Below are 23,754 nucleotides of genomic sequence, written 5' to 3' on the forward strand. Positions count from 1 at the left end.
TGGCGTCCAGTATGTTGTCTGTTCAATTACTTTCGAAGCAAAATAGTCCAATTGTGCCCAAACTTGGTCAGAATGTTTATGGGCATAATATCTTGGACAAGCTCCTTAACCAGCCATATCGCTTGAATCATTCAGGAGTTATCGCCCTTTAATTAGAGAAACTAGGTACCTAAAGTAGGTCGTATCTGATGAATAACTTCAAAAAGAACCCTTTGTCCAATCATTACCAAATTTGGTCGGAACATGCCCTGGCATAACATTTTGGACAAGTCCTTTAAACAGCCATAGCACTAAGAGTTATCACCCTTTAAATATAGAAATCACCTAAAGTCAGTTTTGTCTGATCAATAACTTAAGAAACCTTTGTCCAATCATATCCAGCCATGTATTTTGAAAACAATTTGTTATTCTTTTTACATAAATCAATCTTAATGAGTCAGTCACATCATTCTTTTATATCTTATGTATTCCTTGCTTATATTCAGGGCTCTGAGAAAATCTACGAAGGAACACCAGTGCCTACGCCAACAGAAGAATCAGTGTTTGTAAAACTTGGGGTCCCTTACCGACCACCCGAGGAAAGGGACCATTAGCCTTGTTGCATTATAATAAAATGCACTAAGGATAATTGTTTGTTTGAGTGTAAGGTTGTAGAATATTTCACTGAGTCAGCATATTAAAAGATTTATTTCACAAATGGCGTAGCCACGAGTGAAATATTCACCAAGTGAAATATTGCAATCTTACACTGAAACAAACAATTTTTCTTTTAATAATGTGCCTATGACATAATTGGTATTTTAAAAGGCATTTATTTTCATTTTATTAGAAAAATGCACAAACTGTAAATGTACATACCATCAAATGATGTCGTTGAAATTGTGTCCCAGCCCTGAGCAGGCCAACGTCTGATTTAGAAATGAGAGCTAAAAATTCAAAACATAACATGTATGTATGCTTGTATGCATTAATTATACCTTATAATATCTTTAAAACAATAGTATGAATTTAAACTTTATTTACTATTTGTTTGTGTTTTTTTAATTTGTGACAAATTATTATTACAGGATTTAAAATTCTTTGGCACTATACAATCATGCATGACCACATGGCAGTATACGCAGGACAACAAGGGCACTATAAATGCATTACCCATGTCACTATACATGCATGACCACAAGGGCACTGTTCATGGATGACCAAACGGCACTATATACACGCATAACCACACAGCACTATATACACGCATAACCACACTGCACTATATATGCTTTACCACACCAGGGTCTGCACTATATATGCATGACCACACCACTATATGCATATGAATGACCGCACCACACTATATATGCATGACCACACCACTACATATGCATGACCACACCACAATACACAGCACTATATATGCATGACCACACAACACTATATATGCATGACCACACCACACTACATATGCATGACCACACCACACTATAAATATGCATGACCACACCACACTATATATGCATGACCACACTGCACTATATATGCATGACCACACCACACTATATATACATTATCAAACTGCACTATAAATGCATGACCACACCACACTATATATGCATGACCACACCACACTATATATATGCATTACCATACTGCACTAAATATGCATTACCACACCACACTATATATGCATAACCACACCACACTATATATATGCATAACCACACCACACTATATATGCATTACCACACAGCACTATATATGCATGACCACACCACACTATATATGCATGACCACACTGCACTATATATGCATGACCACACTATAAATATGCATGACCACAACACACTATATATGCATGACCACACTGCACTATATATGCATGACCACACCACACAATATATGCATTACCAAACTGCACTATAAATGAATGACTACACCACACTGTATATGCATGACCATACCACACTATATATGCATTACCACACTGCACTATATATGCATTACCACACTGCACTATATATGCATTGCCACACCACACTATATATGCATGACCATACCGCACTATATATGCATTACCACACTGCACTATATATGCATTACCACACTGCATTATATATGCATTGCCACACCACACTATATATGCATGACCACACCACACTATATATGCATTACCACACAGCAGTACATATGCATTACCACACTGCACTATATATGCATGACCACACCACACTATATATGCATGACCACACCACACTATATATGCATTGCCACACTGCACTATATATGCATGACCACACCACACTTTTAATACATGCATGACCACACTGCACTATATATGCATGACCACTTGGCACTATACACGCATGACCACTTGGCACTATATATGCATTACCACACGGCACTATACAGGCATGACCACTTGGCACTATATATATGCATTACCACATGGCAGTATATGCATGACTACAAGGCACTATGCATGCATGACCATAAGGCACTATGCATGCATGACCATAAGGCACTATGCATGCATGACCATAAGGAACTATGCATGCATTACCATAAGGCACTATGCATACATGACCACAAGGGCACTATAAATGCATGACAACATGGCACTAAATGTATGACCACAAGCTATGAGATTGTTGTTGTTCTACATCTTATTGAATAGCAATTCAATAACTTTTTTTTTCATATTTTTACATCTTTTGTTTAATATTGTGTTGTTGTATTCCTTAATTTTACATGTACATATTATGTGCAATGTCGTTGCTTTTATAATAACATGTTTTTTAACTCAAATAAAATTCCAATTTACCATGTCCATTTACACAGCTTATTTTAAATATCTGCAAATTTCCAGTATCCATGTCTATAAAGTAGGAATGTCATCTTTTAAATAAAATAGCCTCATGTCTTTGTTGGATTTAAATGGTGACTTGGAATGGGATTTAAATGGTGACTTGGAACATGACTGAAAATGTTAGAGAAAAAATTATGTTAAATGTTTAGGTAATGATGAAGTCTTTTATTTTGTACTTATTTTCCCAAATGCGTCAGTACTTTTTAACTGAACGGAGTACAAGGTGCACAAGGCAAACTATTGCGATCCATCTATTTCTGATGTCCTGCTTATAAACATCATCTTCTTCTAAACCACTTGGACAATATTAATGAAACTTCACAGGGGATGTTCCTTGGGTGGTGCCTTTCAAAATTGTTCAAAGAAAAACCATGAGGCCTAAAGCTTAGATATTTGGTGTGTTACAATGTCTAGTGGTCTACCAAGTTTGTTCAAATTATGCCCTTGGGGTTGAAACTGGACCTTCCCCCCAACCCCCAAGGGATCACAAGTTTCTTACATACTTAAATATTTAATATTTTGTCAATTTGAAAGGGCCATAATCAAGTCATGCATCAACAGAACTGGCTGGGTTTTAAAAGGAACTGAGCTCTCATTAATATCTCACTACTGTATAAGTTTGGTAAACATCAGATTATAATTGAAGCCTCTATTGTCTTCAATAGCTCAATAATTGCAATTTTGACTTTTCCAAGGTCCATAATCCTGGCATGCATGGACGGATCTGGCTGGTTTTCAAAAAGAACCAAGCTCTCATAGATATCAAGCTACTGTATAAGTTTGGTGACCATCAGATAATAAATGAAGCTTTTATCATGTTCACAAGGTCAATTATAACAATTTTGCTAATTTCAAAGAGCCAAAATCCAATTATGAATGGACGATCTGGCTGGTTTTCGAAAGGAACCAAGCTCTTATGAAAATCTAGCTAGTGTATTAGTTTGGTAAACATCTGATAATAAATGAAGACTTTATTGTGTTCACAAAGTCAATTATTGAAATTTTGACTAATTCAAGGACCATATTCCCATTATGCATGGACAGACCTGGCTGCTTTTCGATAGGAGCCAAGCTCTTATGGAAACCTAGCTACTGTAAAAGTTTGGTAAACATCAATAAATAAATAAAGACTTAATCATGTTCACAGGCAATTAGTGACGGATGGACAACACGCCATCATCTTTGGCCAGTTAAGCTAAAAATAATGTTTCTTATGCACAGCACAGTACAGCACACTGGCCAAAATACTTTGAGCCTTGAGAATAATGAGCCAAGTGGGAATGCTTACTGAATGTGTACTTATAATAGAGTAATGACTACCTTGTTTGTTATTTTCCTACATTATGTCCGCTAGAAAAGAGTATGAACTGTATATAGTTGCTGTACCCACATTGTACAGTTTGCAAAATATGACACATTGGATACTTTGACAATACCAAATAATTTTAGTGATTTATTTACATTATACTTTTTTTTTTATAAATATCTACATGTATATCAAAACAATAAACAAGCATATTTCATACAGTGAGTATCACAAAGTCATAAGCTTAGCATTTGATACTTGTATAAATTTTTCAATTTAAAAAAAACATTAATTCCGATAGTTTATGTGAATAAGGCCTTCTTGAAATGCATTGCAATCTTTACATGTAATGACATAATTTTCACGTTTTGTACTTGTGCCAATTAAAGACATAAATTAAAGTGAAGATCATGTTTGCTCAAACTATTAAGCCAGTTTCTTATTATTTCATTATTATGATACCGATCAAGCAAATTCAGGTGAGCAAAATGGAGCCAAGCAAACAAATCAAGGTGTGAAATTCTTCAAGGGATATCGAGCCAAAGAGTTTTACTGTACATCAAAAACATAGTGAGTTATGGAGAAAAGTAGACTTGACCTGATGTCCCAGGATAGGCCAGACAGAAGGGACAAGATGATTCCTATATAACTCTTGATACCTCATGACCGATACAATTTAGGTATTATGTGAAAGGTATTTGCTTTCTTATTACTAATATGAAAAATAATTACTAATATGAAAAATAACTGACCGAAAATACATCATACATACCTGTTATTGCAGTTTAAATAATGATTTTGCTCTTTATTTCCGCTGAAATTGGACAGATGACCTATATTGCAATCTTTAGAGATTGGAAAAAGTATTGGTATTTTAAATATTTGTAAATATTGACTTGTTATATTATTTAAGGTATTGTTTTATTTCACACAAAACCATATCATAATATACTATATGTTACTGGGTGTGTAGAGCAGACCCAATATGGGATAGAAGGGGCAAAGGAAACAATATTTTTGTGAGAGCATTCTTTAGCTATGGACTTCTATGTCACAAATAATTCAAGTGAATGTTTTGACTCAAGTAACTGGTCAACTATGTTATACCATTGCAATTTCCTACAAATTATCCTCCTTCAGCTAGAATAAACAGATCTCAGCCCCCCTGTATGAATTTCAGCTAATCACTTTAAAAAATAATGTTACCTAATCTCATTGCAGTATTGTTTTGTTTAAATGTTTAAAAATATTTAATGTTTCTATTTAAAAAAGAAATCATATCTTTGAAATAGAACAATAATCAAAGATTTTATCATCATCATGTTTTATGTGCCACAGCAGTAATTACTGTTGAATAAAGGAAAATAACCGCTGTGTGGCGTTTGAAGCCATCATTCTGGAACGATACAATGCAAGTCTTGATACAAGTGTCAATGTCCAAATTCAATCACAGACAAGCACCATTTGGTTTGAATCACCACAAGTCCATCAAGAGAAGTTCCCAACCTTGATACTAATTCCAACCTCCGGTCGTTTGGGCCTTTCTCCTATACCAATCTCTGCAGCAAACTTCTTACGATCTTCTCTCCTGTAATACACATCGGTTACGAAGGATTTGTGGGCATAAACACGAAGTTTTTCCTCCTGATACATGTGACCACAATAAGCAGTAACTAGTCTGATAGTAAAGATCTCCATGATGAGTTTATGACATGTATACACTTCCTTCAATGTACCATAGATCTTTAAATTACTTTCACCACAGGGATGCCACCTTCCCTTTTTTAGTACCAAGAAACAAGGGGTCACATTTCCCACTTACATCATAGTAACTATAAGCCTAATTTCTGCTTGTGGTGGTTAGTAACTGTAAGACCTATTTCTGTTTGTGGCGGTTAGTAACTGTAAGACCTATTTCTGCTTGAGGCTATTAGTAACTGTAAGGCCTAATTCGGCTTGTGACGGTTAGTAACTGTAAGACCTATTTCTGTTTGTGGCAGTTAGTAACTGTAATCATTATGCCTTTTTCTGCTTGTGGTGGTTAGTAACTGTAAGACCTATTTCTGCTTGTGGTAGTAAGTAACTGTAAGACGTATTTCTGCTTGTGGTGGTTAGTAACTGTAAGACCTATTTCTGTTTGTGGTGGTTAGTAACTGTAAGACCTATTTCTGCTTGTGGTGGTTAGTAACTGTAAGACCTATTTCTGTTTGTGTTAGTAACTGTAAGACCTATTTCTGTTTGTGTTAGTAACTGTAAGACCTATATCTGCTTGTGGTGGTTAGTAACTGTACGACTTATATCTGCTTGTGGTGGTTAGTAACTGTAAGACCTATATCTGCTTGTGGTGGTTAGTAACTGTATGACCTATTTCTGCTTGTGGTGGTTAGTAACAGTAAGACCTATTTCTGCTCATGGCAGTTAGTTACTGTAAGACCTATTTCTGCTTGTGTTAGTAACTGTAAGACCTATTTCTGCTTGTGGCTATTAATAACATAAGATGTATTTCTGCTTGTGGTGGTTAGTAACTGTAGGACCTATTTCTGTTTTGGATGATTAGTAACTGTAAGACCTATATCTGCTTGTGGTGGTTAGTAACTGTAAGACGTATTTCTGCTTGTGGTGGTTAGTAACTGTAAGACCTATTTCTGCTTGTGGTGGTTAGTAACTGTAAGACCTATTTCTGCTTGTGTTAGTAACTGTAAGACCTATATCTGCTTGTGGTGGTTAGTAACTGTAAGACCTATTTCTGCTTGTGGTGGTTAGTAACTGTAAGACCTATTTCTGCTTGTGGTGGTTAGTAACTGTAAGACCTATTTCTGCTTGAGGCTGTTAGTAACTGTAAGACCTATATCTGATTGTGGTGGTTAGTAACTGTAAGACCTATTTCTGCTTGTGTTAGTAACTGTAAGACCTATTTCTGCTCATGGCAGTTAGTTACTGTAAGACCTATTTCTGCTTCTGGTGGTTAGTAACTGTAAGACCTATTTCTGCTTGTGTTGATAACTGTTGTACCTATTTCTGCTTGTGGCTATTAATAACATAAGATGTATTTCTGCTTGTGTTGGTTAGTAAATGTAAAACCTTTATCAGCTTGTGGTGATTAGTAACTGTAGGACCTATTTCTGTTTTGGATGGTTAGTAACTGTAAGACCTATATCTGCTTGTGGTGGTTAGTAACTGTAAGACCTATTTCTGTTTTGGATGGTTAGTAACTGTAAGGCTTATATCTGCTTATGGTGGTTAGTAACTGTAAGACCTATTTCTGCTTGGGTTAGTAACTGTAAGACCTATATCTGCTTGTGGTGGTTAGTAACTGTAAGACCTATTTCTGCTTGTGGTGGTTAGCAACTGTAAGACCTATTTCTGCTTGTGTTAGTAACTTTAAGACCTATATCTGCTTGTGGTGGTTAGTAACTGTAAGACCTATTTCTGCTTGTGGTGGTTAGTAACTGTAGGACCTATTTCTGCTTGTGTTAGTAACTGTAAGACCTATATCTGCTTGTGGTGGTTAGTAACTGTAAGATCTGCTTGTGGTGGTTAGTAACTGTAAGACCTATTTCTGCTCATGGCAGTTAGTTACTGTAAGACCTATTTCTGCTTGTGTTGGTAACTGTAAGACCTATTTCTGCTTGTGGCTATTAATAACATAAGATGTATTTCTGCTTGTGGTGGTTAGTAAATGTATGCCTATTTGTCCTTGTGGTTGTTAGTAACTGTAAGACCTATATCTGCTTGTGGGGGTTAGTAACTGTAGGACCTATTTCTGTTTTGGATGGTTAGTAACTGTATGACGTATTTCTGCTTGTGGTGGTTAGTAACTGTAAGACCTATTTCTGCTTGTGTTAGTAACTGTAAGACCTATTTCTGCTTGTGGCTATTAATAACATAAGATGTATTTCTGCTTGTGGTGGTTAGTAACTGTATGCCTATTTCTGCTTGTGGTGGTTAGAAACTGTAAGACCTATTTCTGCTTGTGTTAGTAACTGTAAGACCTAGTTCTGCTTGTGGCTATTTATAACATAAGATGTATTTCTGCTTGTGGTGGTTAGTAACTGTATGCCTATTTCTGCTTGTGGCAGTAAGTAACTGTAAGACCTATTTCTGTTTGGGACTGTTAGTAACTGTAAGACCTATTTCTGCTCTTGGCAATTAGTTACTGTAAGACCCTTTTCTTCTTGTGGTGGTTAGTAACTGTAAGACCTATTTCTGCTTGTGGCTGTTAGTAACTGTAAGACCTATTTCTGCTTGTGGTGGTAAGTAACTGTAAGACCTATTTCTGCTAATAGTGGTTTCAATTGTAAATAAATTTAGCCCAATTTCTGTTTGTGGTGGTCAGTAACTGTGAGACCTTTGACTTTTTATGGCAGTTCAGTGTTTTAAGACTGAAATAATAATGGGCTTTACAAATCACAGAAGCAATTTAATATTTTATCTTCAATAGTAAAATTCAAAATACTATATTTCTTTAAAAATCTTCCAATTATATTTTTATGTTTTAAATTTGGAGTATGCATACCTCCTTTTGAATTAAACAGTAATGGAAATTGTCAAATTGATAGAAAGATAAAACCAATTTATGATGCTTCTGTAGGGTATCTTGTAAATGAGGCACCATAACTTCTGTACCAAGCCCCCAATTGGTTTGAAGAGTAAGGCATAATATCTTTTACTGATTTATGCATGTTCAATGTCAACTTATCTAAATAGCACATTCATCAGGATATAATCTGCTTTATTCAAACATATTTTCACCAATTCAGTTATTAGCTGTAATGATATAAGTATAAATAATCTCCCATTAAACACGCAGGTCAAAGTTACCGGTATTCCAAAATCATTAAAATCCATCAAAGGTAAATAACCTGAATGAAAAGTTTCATTTATGATACTGGTATGGCCATATCAATCCTTTCTTGAAATTCTCCAGATTGTTTAAAGAATGCAGGTTGTGGCCCTGTTTATTTTTTTAAAAAAGCATGTATTTCTATAAGATATCAATCAGCACCATAACCCCAAATTTAGCTACTCCAAATTATATCCAAATGTTTGTTTGTTTAAAAAAATGCGGAGGCAGAGGATTTTGGAAAGGCACAGTCAGGAATAAGAATTTAAAATATTTTCTCTGGCCTAATATTTTTTTTCAGGGAGTGGCGAGTGTTTTGCCTTCAAGCATTGTTGCATACATTTTTCGTTTCTCATCTTCCTGTTTCTGTATCTCCAGTTTTCCCACCAAGTCCTCAGCTGTCATGAAGTGGTCAAGGTCATTTGGGTCACAGCGCATGTCCTGAGAATAGAAAATATTGCACTGATGAAAAGATATTAACAACCATTCACCCCCCCCCCCACTTATAACCTTAGTTTGGTGCAATTTTATATAAATAATCAAACTACAGTTAACAATATGATTCATCTGAATGTAATACCAAAATAAGGCCACACCAAATTAATATTTTTTCCATGGATGAAAAAACAAGAGGGCCAAGATGGCCCTATATCGCTCATCTCAGTATAACTTTGTGCTATAGACTTGTTGATAATTAAAGGGCAATAACATGGATTTGGCTTCTCTGAGGTATTATGCCCATTCATATTCTCACCAAATTTTGTAATGATTGGACAAATGCTTAAAAAGTTATTGATATGACAAGAGCAATTTTAGGTGATTTCTATGATTAGAGCGCAATAACTCTCAGGTAACTACAGCAATTTTGCTAATTAACCACGTTCATACACATTCAGACCAAATTTGGTCATGCTTGGATAAAGGGTTAAAAAGTAATTGATCGTACTACATATTGGATGGTGCCTGTCTGCCCTTCCATACACAATAGGTGGAACTATTATATGTCCAGTTTTTTAAACACATGACAAATATGTATTTGTTTAAAAGGTACAAAGGGCAAATTCTTACAATAATTTGGTTGGATTTTAAATAACTCGTCACAAAAAATTACAATTTACTGTGAATAAGTTCATGAAGCTTGAAGTTGGAACCTTCAATGATTTTAAAACAATAAATAACAATAAAAAAACAGGTGACCCATATTCCAACTTGACTTAAATAGTTCAAAACAACCTTTCTGACAAATTTCCTGGATATTTGGGCTGAAAATGTTACCTCTAGAGTGTTAACAAGGTTTATCTACATTTGGGCTTATGACCTAGTTTATGGCCCCACATGACCCATATTCGAACTTGAGCTAGAAATCATCGAACCTGAGCCTTTCAAACAAGTTTCCAGGATATTTGGGCTGAAAATATTACCTTAAGAGTGTTAACAAAGTTTTTCCATATTTGGGCTCTGTGACCTAGTTTTTGACCCCAGATGACCCATATTGGAACATGAGCTAGAAATCATCAAAACAACCTTCTGACATATTTCCAGGATGTTTGAGCTGAAGATGTTACCTCGAGAGTGTTAACATAGTATTTCCATATTTGGGCTCTGTGACCTAGTTTTTGAACCCAGTTGACCCATATTCGAACTTGAGCTAGAAATTGTCTAAACAACCTTTCTGACAACTTTCTAGGATATTTGGGCTGAAAATGTTACCTCTACAGTATAAACAAGGTATTTCCATATTTAAGCTGTGACCTAGTTTTTGACCCCAGATGACCCATATTCGAACTTGAGCTGGAAATCATCGAAACAACCTTTGTGATAAATTTCTAGGGTATTTGGGCTGAAGATGTTACCACGAGTGTTAACAAGGTATTTTCATATTTGGGCTCTGTGACCTAGTTTTTGACCCCAGATGACCCATATTTGAACTTGAGCTAGAAATTATTGAAACAACCTTTGTGACAAATTTCCAGGATATTTGGGCTGAAAATGTTTCCACAAGAGTGTTAACAAGGTATTTGCATATTTGGGCTCTTTGACCTAGTTTTTGAACCCAGATGACCCATATTTGAATTTGAGCTAGTAATCATCGAAACAACCTTTCTGACAAATTTCTAGGATATTTGGGCTGAAAATGTTACCTCTAGAGTGTTAACAAGGTTTTTCCATAATTGGGCTCTGTGACCTAGTTTTTGACCCCAGATGACCCATATTCTTACTCGTCCAAGTAATTATAATTGGACAAACATCCTGACAAAGTTTTGTGACAATTGGGGAAAAATGTGACCCCTAGAATGTTAACAAACTAAGTGTGGACAGACAGCGGACAATCATTGATCCTAATAGCTCACCCTCAGCCTATGGCTAAGGTGAGCTAAAAAGTGAGGGAGGGAAAATTTATCATTTTTATTTACTTTTTCATAAAAACCAAAGAGAGTGAAGAGTGATATTTTATATTATCAACATATAAAGACGAAAGAGTATTGTCCTTTAACCCATTTGAACACAATCTTGATCTTAATCTATATTTGACAATAATACCTATTTAATCAACCGTAAGTACTATGTAAGCTGAAAAAAGGATAAAAGAAACTTCTAGATAATTAGCACTGATTTTAAGAAAAATATTAATTCTTAGGGCACTGTTCTTATTCTTTGTTTTACAATCCCGACTCCCGAAAAATCGCAGATCTTGAAAAAATAATTAATTTAAAATGCTACATTTTTTTCTTTCCACTGCTGTGATTTGATCTATTCTCACAAAAATAAATTGTCGGGAAATCATCAACTAAAAAAGACATCCAAACTGGAAATATATCTCATTTTGGGATCCCATTTTAATTCTAAAATTAAAAACTAGAAGCGCCGCAATGCGACGAAACCAGGTTTTTGTTATGGGCAATCAGAAATTATAGCCAATTAATTTGTTGTATGAGCAAGTTCAATCTGCAGCTTCATATAAGCTATATTCACACTAAGATTCATCACTATCCATCAATTCTAACTAAGTTGTTGGGCAGAAAAACATTTTTCTATTTTTATGAACAGTGACCTTGACCCCACCTCACATAAGCTACCTTTGCTCTAAGTTTTATCAATATCTATCAATGCTAACTAAAGTTATTGGGCAGAAACCAATTTTCTATTTTTAGTAACAGTGACCTTGACCTTAGCTCCACCCCCCCTCAAAAGCTATCCCAAGCTAGCTCTGTACATAAGCTACCTACACACCAAGTTTTATCAATATCTATCAATGCTAACTAAAGTTATTGGGCGGACACCATTTTTAAAATTTTAGTAACAGTGACCTTGACATTAGCCCCACCCCCCTCAAAAGCAATCCCAAGCTAGCTCTTTACATAAGCTACCCACACACCAAGTTTAATCAATATCTATCAATGCTATCAAAAGTTATTTGACAAAAACATTTTTCTATTTCAAGTAACAGTGACATTGACCGTAGCCCCTCCCCACTCAAAAGCAATCCCAAGCTAGCTCTTCACATGCTACCTACACACCAAGTTTCATCAATATCTGTCAATCCTAACTAAAGTTATTGGGCGGACACCATTTTTCTATTTTTAGTAATAGTGACCTTGACCTTAGCCCCTCCCCACTCAAAAGCAAGTCCAAGCTAGCTCTTCACATAAGCTACCTACACACTAAGTTTCATCAATATCTATCAATGCTAACTGATGTTATTGGGCAGAAACCATTTTTCTATTTTTAGTAACAGGCGACCTTGACCTTAGCCCCACCCCCCTCAAAAGCAATCCCAAGCTAGCTCTTCACATAAGCTACCTACACACCAAGTTTCATCAATATCGGTCAATGCTAACTAAAGTTATTGGGCAGAAACCATTTTTCTATTTTAAGTAACAGTGACCTTGACCTTAGCCCCTCCCCTCAATAGCAATCCCAAGCTAGCTCTTCACATAAGCTACCTACACACCAACTTTCGTCAATATCTTTCAATCCTAACTAAAATTATTGGGCGGAAACCATTTTTCTATTTTTAGTAACAGGCGACCTTGACCTTAGCCCCACCCCCCTCAAAAGCAATCCCAAGCTAGCTCTTCACATAAGCTACCTACATACACACCAAGTTTCATCAATATCTGTCAATGCTAACTAAAGTTATTGGGCAGAAACCATTTTTCTATTTTAAGTAACACTGACATTGACCTTAGCCCCTCCCCTCAATAGCAATCCTAAGCTAGCTCTTCACATAAGCTACCTACACACCAACTTTCGTCAATATCTATCAATCCTAACTAAAGTTATTGGGCGGAAACCATTTTTCTATTTTTAGTAACAGGCGACCTTGACCTTAGCCCCACCCCCCTCAAAAGCAATCCCAAGCTAGCTCTTCACATAAGCTACCTACACACCAAGTTTCATCAATATCTGTCAATGCTAACTAAAGTTATTGGGCAGAAACCATTTTTCTATTTTAAGTAACAGTGACCTTGACCATTTTTCTATTTTAAGTAATAGTGACCTTGACCTTAGCCCTTCCCCACTCAAAAGCAATCCCAAGCTAGCTCTTCACATAAGCAACTTACACACCAAGTTTTGTCAATATCTATCAATGCTAACTAAAGTTATTGGGCAGAAACCATTTTTCTATTTTTAGTAACAGTGACCTTGACCTTAGCCTCACCCCCCTCAAAAGCAATCCCAAGCTAGCTCTTCCCATAAGCTACCTACACACCAAGTTTCATCAATATCTATCAATGCTAACCAAAGTTATTGAACAGAAACCAATGTTTGACGCCCGCCCGCCCAACGACAACCTCATTCTAATAACCCGGTTTTCGTTGAAAACCTGGTTAATGACATATTACAGATGATAGAATAGTCGTAAATCACTGCCATACATAGCACCTACAACCCAATTAAAGTCGAACATAGTCAGAACTACTTGTTCATTTCCGTTACAATGGCCTATATTTGGTTTAAAAAATAATTACTTCGATATAACATTTACAATTAGTTTAGTTCAAATTTAAGCATAATCAAGATTAACAAAGACCAAATATGTACTGCTATTAAACAAAGAACATGTAAATTATGCACAAAATAATAGTGTTAACAGAATTGAAAAGAAAGCCTAGAGGCTTATACTATGTCTCGCTTCTCGCCTATATTTCATCGATGCTCTTCAACCGCTTCTGTAAAGATCACATGAACTGGGTGCTCATTTGCAGAATTACCTGAACATTTTCTTCAACATTTTACGACATATTGCAAATTGGTGAAAACTATCAACAATGCCTTGAGACTTGAACAGTTTTTTCAATTAAGTTCCTAATCATAGGTAAAGAGCATGAACAGCCTGCTGAAAACAAAATGATTTGTATTCCATGTTCCTTATTAAATATTCTAACATAAACACTGCAGTACAAAAGAAAAAGTGAAATGCAATATAAAGGCGACGCCTGCTCCAACAAAAAATAAAATGCTGTATTCAGTTTTTATTTCCCTCATTGGGGATCCTGGTGGTTCATAAAACATAAAATAACAAAATTAAGACCTTGATAATGATTAACAAGAGCGCCACGCAGTGGGGAGCAAGTGTCCCCTACTGATTTAAAACCTTGTCAAAAGGATGAGCGTGTCTCAAGAAAATCTCCATGAAAACTTTAACAAATCCTACCAATAAATCAAAGTTGTTTAAGTCACCCCAGCCTTATAATGTGATAGTGAACTAATGGCATTTACAATAAACTTTATCCATCAAAATGCAGCAGTTTTAGCTGTAAAACCTACCAAATCACCCATGTCTACTTTTGACGTCTTGCCCTCTATCCACAAACTGAGTTTCATGAACCTAGCTTTGATAATTTTTGAGTTATCACTGGACAAAATTGGCCAAATGTTTACTGTCAAGGGCAATTACTCTGCATTACCTTGTCTGATGAAAAAAATATGCATAAGCTCCATATTGCCTTCTTTCCACTTAATAAGTTTCATTAACCTAGCTCTGATCATTTTTGAGTTATCACAGGACCAAATTAGCTATATTTTTAATAAGTCAAGGGCCATAACTCTGCATCACTTTGTCTGATGAAAACAAAACTAAATTGCATATTCTCCATATTTCCCTCTTTCCACATTTTAAGTTTCATTAACCTAGCTCTGGTCATTTTTGAGTTATCACAGGACCAAATTAGCTATATTTTTATTAAGTCAAGGGCCATAACTCTGTATCACTTTGTCTGATGAAAACAAAACTAAATTGCATATTCTCCATATTGTCCTCTTTCCACATACTAAGTTTCATAAACCTAGCTTTGATCATTTTTGAGTTATCACAGGACCAAATTAGCTATATTTTTATTAAGTCAAGGGCCATAACTCTGCATCACTTTGTCTGACGAAAAAACAAACTAAATTGCATATTCTCCATATTGCCTGCCCTCTTTCCACATACTTAGTTTCTTAACCAAGCTTTGATACTTTGCGTGTTATCGCAGGGCCCAGATTTTTCGGATGGACACAGACAGAGGGTGAAACCGGTAGGGGACTACTAATGACCCTGATGTTAGGAAAAGGTTTTAAACAACATATCCATACTCAATCAGTTTTGTAGGAGTTGCAACTGTTGTAAGTCACTTATTTTGATCAATTTTGCATATTAAAACAAGAGCGCCAACTGTGGCAAAATACCCCCAACCTATTTTTAGGACACAAAGTTTGACCATGAGTGATAAGCCAAATTTAGAGAACGGACACTTATACAGCTTATGCCAATTCAGGGTTCATAACTCTGGAGTAATAACATACATATATGTTATGCATGAACATAATCCGACCAATCACTACCATGAAATGGTTTCTTACAAGATTTTTGAAAAATTTGACCTAGTGACCTAATTTTTTATCACATGTGACCCAGTTTTCTAATTTTTATCACATGTGACCCAGTTTTAAACATATCAAAGAGTTCATCAAGGAAAACATATTGATTACGCTTCATGAATATTAGACCATACATAATGCCTCTAATGTGTTCCAAAGATTTTTTCTAAGATTTGACCTAGTGACCTAGTTTTTGACCCCATGTGACCCACTTTTACAAGCGGTCCATATTTCATCAAGGGGTACATCCTGACCAAGTTTAAACATAATCTGACCAATCATTACCATAATATGGTTCCTGACAAGATTTTTCTAAGATTTGACCTAATGACCTAATTTTCAATCACATGTGACCCAGTTTTATATATACGTCCAAGAGTTCATTAAAGAAAACAATTTGATTAAGTTTCATAAATGTTTGACCATGTATAATGCCTCAATTTTGTTCCAAAGATTTTCTTAAGATTTGACCTAGTGACCTTGTTTTTGACCCCATGTGACCCACTTTTAAATTGGTCGAGATTTGATCAAGGGGAACATTCTAACCAAGTTTAAACATTTTCTGATCAATGCCTACCAAGATATGGTTCCGGACGGACGGAATGACGGACAACGCCAAAACAATATCCCCCTCCTGAAACCTTCAATTCAGCGGGGGATAACAAGAATCACGATGTGACAAAACAGGGTTTTTAATGATTGGCAGAAGAGATTCAGTTTCAGCTGCTTTCTTCTCTTCTTTGTTACAGTGACCTTGATCCTAAGGGCCCCAAACACAATCCCATGGAAGTCCTCCATAAACTCTTCCTACATATCAAGTTTGGTCACAGTATGTCAACCATAACTAAAGTTATTCAGTACCAAGCAGTAATCTATTTTTTGTAATAGTGACCCTAGGGTGCCAAAAAGCAATCCAATGAAAACTCTGCATAAACTTGTCCTATATACCAAGTTTGGTCATACTATGTCAACCCTTACTTGAGTTATTCATTACTAACCATATTTCTATTTTTAGCAACAATGACTGACCTAGTCCATAACTCTCGGGGCCCAAAACACAATCTCAGAAAAGGTTTCTATAAACTCTTTCTATATACCAAGCTTGGTCACAATATGTAGACCCTTACTAAAGTTATTCAATACCAACCATCTTTCTATCAGTAGTAACTTTTACCTTGATCTTGATGCTTGGGGCCTCAAACACATTCCCATGAAAGGTCTTTATAAACTCATCGTATATACCAAGTTTGTTCACTTTATGTCAAACCTAGCTAAAATTATTGGAAACATAAGGTGACTTTGACGCTGCCCTCCCACCAGCTTGCCCTAACAATGACGCAAGTCATTCTTATAACTTGTTATCCTTTTATGAAAACCTGTTTAAGAATATAAAAATGAGCCTGTTTAAACAAATTAAAAAAATAATAAAATCATTCAAGGGCCATAATTTGTATTAAGGGTTAAAATGGAGTTAAGTGACCTTATGGCTTATTGTAAGATGGTTGACATTAATTGTGCGAAGTATTTAGTGCATTGGATAAAGGGTATAGAAGTTTTTTTATTAAAATCCCTAAATTTTTAACCTAAGTTTCTAAGTCAATCAGGGGCCATTACTTGTATAAAGGATAATATGGAGTTATCTAACCTCATTATGTAATGGCCCTGAATAACTGTGTGAAGTATTAATTGAATTGAATGAAGGGTATTGAAGTTATAAGTGAAAATCCCAACTTGCCCCAAAACCTTTTCCGGACGCTGGGGCAAGTAGTAAAGCCCTCCTTATTTTTTGAATTGTCGAGCTAAAAACAGATCAAGAAATCAAGAGAGATAAGATATCAAAACTTGCAATATCTACTTCAATTTAATTCTTGCAAGTCTGAACACTTTGCATATGGCAAACACATTTAAAGACACTGTAAAGTACAGGTCATCTTATCAACGAGTGTATTGTTCAAACATTTTTTTGAATCGTTTGTTTGTGTGAAATATCTTTTGAAACAAATATGCAGGTAAAAAATACACACACAATTTGGTAAAAATCAGTCAAACCATAAAAAATCAGTCAAACCTTAGCTCCTATAGTGTCCCCATCTGCTATGTGGTATGGAGCCAGTCGAAGGTTGTCCTTCATTTGACCTGTCTTTTTCTTTTTCTTGTTCTGTTGTAAATATATACATGTATAAAAATCATTAATGTTAATCAGAATAAGATTAAGATGAAAACATTTTCATTGAGTTTAAAAACTTCATAAAGAATTTTATATCCTAATGAGATAATAGATAATTGATTATTTTTTATGTGATTATTTTTTATCATAAGTGTTGATAAGTGTTGCCCTAATTTTTAGACTATCTGCGCATGGGCCGTCTTAAGACCGCAAACTCCAAAGAACTACTTCTATTCATGTCGTTTTTACTCATTTTTTTGTCTCAATGCGCTCTATGTTTAGCAGAATGACGACGAAATCATAAAAATAGATTAGTTGTATTGTGTTCAGAGTACGAGTTCTTGGTTGTTCGGCTATTTCCGCGCTGTATTTCTGTATCCCGGCGTTTTATTATTAGCAGGATATAACTATTTTTAGATCGTTATATTTATCAGATTAAATTGGGTCAAAATAATGGAGGCTCTGGTAGGAAGGTAATATACTGATATTCACTCTGTGTTTAGCCCAAGATGTTCTAAAAATTATTACCGACCGCAAGTGTCCCATCGCCTGCAGGGTTTGTTATTATAACCTGTAGTGACCCTGAAGCATGCGTATTTGTAATAGTGTATATTTGATATTACTTTATTGAGATAAGAAACAAAAATGATTGTCTGAAAGTCAAAATAGTTGTATCTCAATTTCGCGTTCCTAATACTTCAAATACTATGATTTGCCTGCTATACAATTACAAAATACTATTCATTCTGTAATTTTTAGGCGTATACTTTTCTAATTAAATGTTTTCATTTTTTGGCGTAATAGCTTCGTTCCGGTTAAATTCTTGCCATTGTTTTATACATAAGGCTTTCAATTCATTCTAGCATACTTGCCCTGATATGATAGTGAGTCATGCATATGCTTGATGAAGCAAAGTAGTTCGGATTTAACCTGTAAAACATCTAAAGTGTGCGAAGCCTTCATCACCATACTTGTATTATTTCTACACAGATATTTACGTAACACATAAATAACATTTATTTATCAATAAAACTTGCAAAAGCACAATTCATTCTTAGTACCCATTCTTAGAACAGACAATTTCCGATAATCTAAAAATAGTTTCAACTACATAAACTGACAGATTTTCTAAAAATAGTTTCTACATACATTAACTGACCACATTTTTGTCCTCACTGCAGGAAAACAACCTATCTGATAAGCTCTGCATTTTGATAGGATTTTTTTCTAAAGTTGCTCGTAAAAATAAAATCATTTTCCTCAAACATTCAAAACGTGTATGTTCATAAAACTTGCCTTACCTATGATATCTAATCAAAACACCGAAAAACTTTTAGAAGCGATTGAAAGGGGCATGCATTGTAATTTTAAATACATGGGCCGGGATCATGACGTCGACTGAAGTGATATGCTGTGCATTTTGAATGGAATTATTGCTGGAGTTGTTTGTTAAGAAATTATTTTCATCAAACAAAATGTGTATGTTCATAAAAGGAAATAAAATATATGATGAATTGTATTTTCCTCAAAGCAGCGAAAACCCTTTAGAAACGATTGAAAGGGGCGTGCATTGTAACATTAAATACATGCGGAAGGGGTATTACGATGATTGAAGTGACATTTACATAAACAAAATGACACAAGACGCCCTAAAATAGATAAAACTAGAACTGTAAGCCAAAGGCTAACGAATACCCCCCAACCCTTCCCTGTCTAGGTTGTTTGCCCTGGCCTTAGTTATGGTATCATTAGAAAGCACAAGGCAATACATTTATTTAGTTTAAGGGACAAGAAAAACAATGCAGTATTCAGATTATATCTAAGGGAGATAACAAACCTGTTTCTCTCATTTTCACCATAAAGGGGTCATGACTCCTGGCAGGATATTCCAAAATGAAGGTGGACGGGTGAATTTGGCAGTCTGCCAACCCAATTTCTGTTTACCCACCCCCACCCCCCCACACATGAGTACCAAGGAAATAATACAGGTGTAAAAAATCACATATACAAAGGTTCACATAATGGTCATGGATATCCATGGATATCTGAAAGTTTGTTGTTTCTCTCATTTTCACCATAAAGGGGTCATGACTCCTGGCAGGATATTCCAAAATGAAGGTGGACGGGTGAATTTGGCAGTCTGCCAACCCAATTTCTGTTTACCCACCCCCACCCCCCCCCACACATGAGTACCAAGGAAATAATACAGGTGTAAAAAATCACATATACAAAGGTTCACATAATGGTCATGGATATCTGAAAGTTTGAGAAAAATATATTGAAAAATGACAAAGGAGTAGGCCACCAAAGCGAATATTACCCCACTCCCACCCACCTCAGGGGAGATAACAAACCTGTTTCTCTCATTTTCACCATAAAGGGGTCATGATGAAAAATGACAAAGGAGTAGGCCACCAAAGCGAATATTACCCCACTACCACCCACCTCAGGGGAGATAACAAACCTGTTTCTCTCATTTTCACCATAAAGGGGTCATGACTCCTGACAGGATATTCCAAAATGAAGGTGGACGGGTGAATTTGACAGTCTGCCAACCCAATTTCTGTTTACCCACCCCCACCACCTCCCCCCCACACATGAGTACCAAGGAAATAATACAGGTGCACAAAATCACATATACAAAGGTTCACATCATGGTCATGGATAGCTGAAAGTTTGAGAAAAATATATTGAAAAATGACAAAGGAGTAGGCCACCAAAGCGAATATTGTAACAAATTTAAGGCCTGTATGCACCTAACTTCAGGACTTTTGATGGTCTTTTTAAGGACAAAATCAATTAAAGGTCTTTTTAAGGCCATGCAAACATTCTGATTAATACAGGTGCACCAAATCACATATTCAACAGTTCATATCATGGTCATTGACATCTGAAAGTTTGAAAAAGATTTAAAGAAAAAATGAGAAAAAATGACCAAGGATTAGGCTAGACAAAGCTGTATAATTTTTGCCTATTTTAACTTATTCAGGGGCCATAATTGGAGACATGATCATGTGATTCCAACCACAATCACAGGGGCAAATGTTCTCACCATGGCTAAAAGTTTGAAAAAGATTCATTCAAAAATGACGAAGGAGTAGGACGAACAAAACTAATTTTACCCAATTTAACTCATTAAGGGGCCACAACTCCACTCAGGATCATGTGACTCCCACCAAATTCATGGAGGCAAAGGTTTACATCATGGCCATTAATATTTGAAAGTTTGAAAAAGATTTGCTCAATAGCTTCAAAGAAGAATCCTGGACAAAGCTAATTTTGCCCAATTTAACTCATTAAGGGGCCACAACTCCACTCAGGATCATGCGACTCTGACCAAATCCACGGAGGCACAGGTTTACATCATGGTCATTAATATTTGAAAGTTTGAAAAAGATTTGTTCAATAACGACAAAGATGAATCCCGGACAAAAAAAAACAGACGGACAGACGGACAACCCGATTCCAGTATACCCCCCCAAACTTTGTTTTGGGGGGTATAAAAATGTTTCTTTCCTCGCCCAGTGTGGGCACAAGCGGCCTTGGCCCTCAGCACATTTTTCACTTTTATCTATGTGCCCTTCACCCATTCCCATAGATCAAATAAAATTTGCAACTCTTACATATTTGCCCGCAGATGGTCTTTCAGCGCTTCGCGCTTTGATCATATCAATGAGGCATCTGGTACACAATTACAATCGAAACCTGTTATGTCTTCCGGATGTTGGAAATACTTCGAGATAAGCACTTTTTATTACAATACAGGATTGAATGAATTGTAATGTTGTCAGTTACAATAGTTGACATACAGCTTAACCATTTTTTAAAACAACCTTGAAGACCATTAATTTTCAGATGTTTGAAGCTTTTAACATAACGGTTAATGGTAACGGTACTTATTGGGGTTCATCTCATCCTTTTCACCACCCTTAAATAAGGTTATGAATATTCACCTTTTCATTTCTGATGGACAGTATTCAAATTTCACCATTTTCTAGAACAAGTGTAATGACCTTAAGCAAAATGTCTCCTCGGTATATCTTATTTTCATAGTAAACACCATCATTACTGCAAGATTGATTTTTCTTACATGTTTTAGTGCACACAATATAATTTATTTTTTTTGCGCAATGAGTGCCATTTGTTTTGTTGAAATGAATTTTTCTTCATCATAAACTGCATTAAAAGTGAATGTTTGTCTGTCTCATGTTATTAACAAAAAATTTCTTTCTATAATTTATTGGTGAATAACACTATCCACACAGAAGATAAGATTGTAGTATCTGCATGAACAACTAGAACTGTAAGCCAAAGGCTAACGAATACCCCCCAACCCTTCCCTGTCTAGGTTGTTTGCCCTGGCCTTAGTTATGGTATCATTAGAAAGCACAAGGCAATAATACAGGTGCACAAAATCACATATACAAAGGTTCACATCATGGTCATGGATAGCTGAAAGTTTGAGAAAAATATATTGAAAAATGACAAAGGAGTAGGCCACCAAAGCGAATATTGTAACAAATTTAAGGCCTGTATGCACCTAACTTCAGGACTTTTGATGGTCTTTTTAAGGACAAAATCAATTAAAGGTCTTTTTAAGGCCATGCAAACATTCTGATTAATACAGGTGCACCAAATCACATATTCAACAGTTCATATCATGGTCATTGACATCTGAAAGTTTGAAAAAGATTTATAGAAAAAATGAGAAAAAAATGACCAAGGATTAGGCTAGACAAAGCTGTATAATTTTTGCCTATTTTAACTTATTCAGGGGCCATAATTGGAGACATGATCATGTGATTCCAACCACAATCACAGGGGCAAATGTTCTCACCATGGCTAAAAGTTTGAAAAAGATTCATTCAAAAATGACGAAGGAGTAGGACGAACAAAACTAATTTTACCCAATTTAACTCATTAAGGGGCCACAACTCCACTCAGGATCATGTGACTCCCACCAAATTCATGGAGGCAAAGGTTTACATCATGGCCATTAATATTTGAAAGTTTGAAAAAGATTTGCTCAATAGCTTCAAAGAAGAATCCTGGACAAAGCTAATTTTGCCCAATTTAACTCATTAAGGGGCCACAACTCCACTCAGGATCATGCGACTCTGACCAAATCCACGGAGGCACAGGTTTACATCATGGTCATTAATATTTGAAAGTTTGAAAAAGATTTGTTCAATAACGACAAAGATGAATCCCGGACAAAAAAAAACGGACGGACAGACGGACAGACGGACAGACAGACAGACGGACAGACGGACAACCCGATTCCAGTATACCCCCCCCCAAACTTTGTTTTGGGGGGTATAATAATCTACATGAAGTTCAATGGAAAAGTCTGATTATTAAATTCATTATTAAGAAAAAATGAAATTTCTTCTAAAGAATAAAGTGTATAATAATTATTTGAATCTATGAACCTAAAAAAAGAACAATAATTACCTCAGAAGTGACTATGTTGAAGACTTAATAAAATTTAAAAACTATTCCCTTGTTACTAAAAATAGAAAGTAGTGGAATCTCCAACAAAAAGGGAGAGCATATAGCAAGACTTGCTGCCCTTGTTTCAAGAGTAAACTTTACATCACTATCAGATTTTAACATATTGTATTTATAATGAACTTGTAGCCCACGGGCTGAGGCCAAATTTTCTCCAGGGGCATACTTTGAATAAACATGGTAGATAACCAATCAACTATGTTACACAC

The 23,754-nt window shown here is 35.7% G+C and overlaps 2 protein-coding genes across 4 annotated transcripts in view; one reads left to right on the forward strand and one right to left on the reverse strand.

The window, feature by feature from the left end:
• Positions 1–2,817, forward strand: part of LOC128211649 (DNA polymerase lambda-like) — a 78,040-nt gene extending 75,223 nt beyond the window's left edge. Inside the window, exon 9 of the mRNA XM_052916648.1 lies at positions 486–2,817. Coding sequence (XP_052772608.1) covers positions 486–593 — 108 coding nt within the window. The 3' untranslated portion in view covers positions 594–2,817. The remainder of the gene's footprint in view (positions 1–485) is intronic.
• Positions 2,818–4,294: 1,477 nt separating this feature from the next.
• Positions 4,295–23,754, reverse strand: part of LOC128211648 (ubiquitin carboxyl-terminal hydrolase 40-like) — a 220,656-nt gene continuing 201,196 nt past the window's right edge. For 2 of the 3 annotated variants that reach the window (XM_052916645.1, XM_052916647.1), the window contains 3 exons: positions 17,936–18,025; positions 9,344–9,444; positions 4,295–5,748 (listed from right to left, as the gene is read on the reverse strand). In XM_052916645.1, the coding sequence (XP_052772605.1) occupies positions 5,649–5,748; positions 9,344–9,444; positions 17,936–18,025 (291 nt within the window). In that variant the 3' untranslated portion in view covers positions 4,295–5,648. The remainder of the gene's footprint in view (positions 5,749–9,343; positions 9,445–17,935; positions 18,026–23,754) is intronic. The other variant, XM_052916646.1, reaches the window with a different exon arrangement.

Source organism: Mya arenaria, chromosome 12 (assembly GCF_026914265.1).
Source record: "Mya arenaria isolate MELC-2E11 chromosome 12, ASM2691426v1".
Lineage (NCBI taxonomy): Eukaryota > Metazoa > Mollusca > Bivalvia > Myida > Myidae > Mya > Mya arenaria.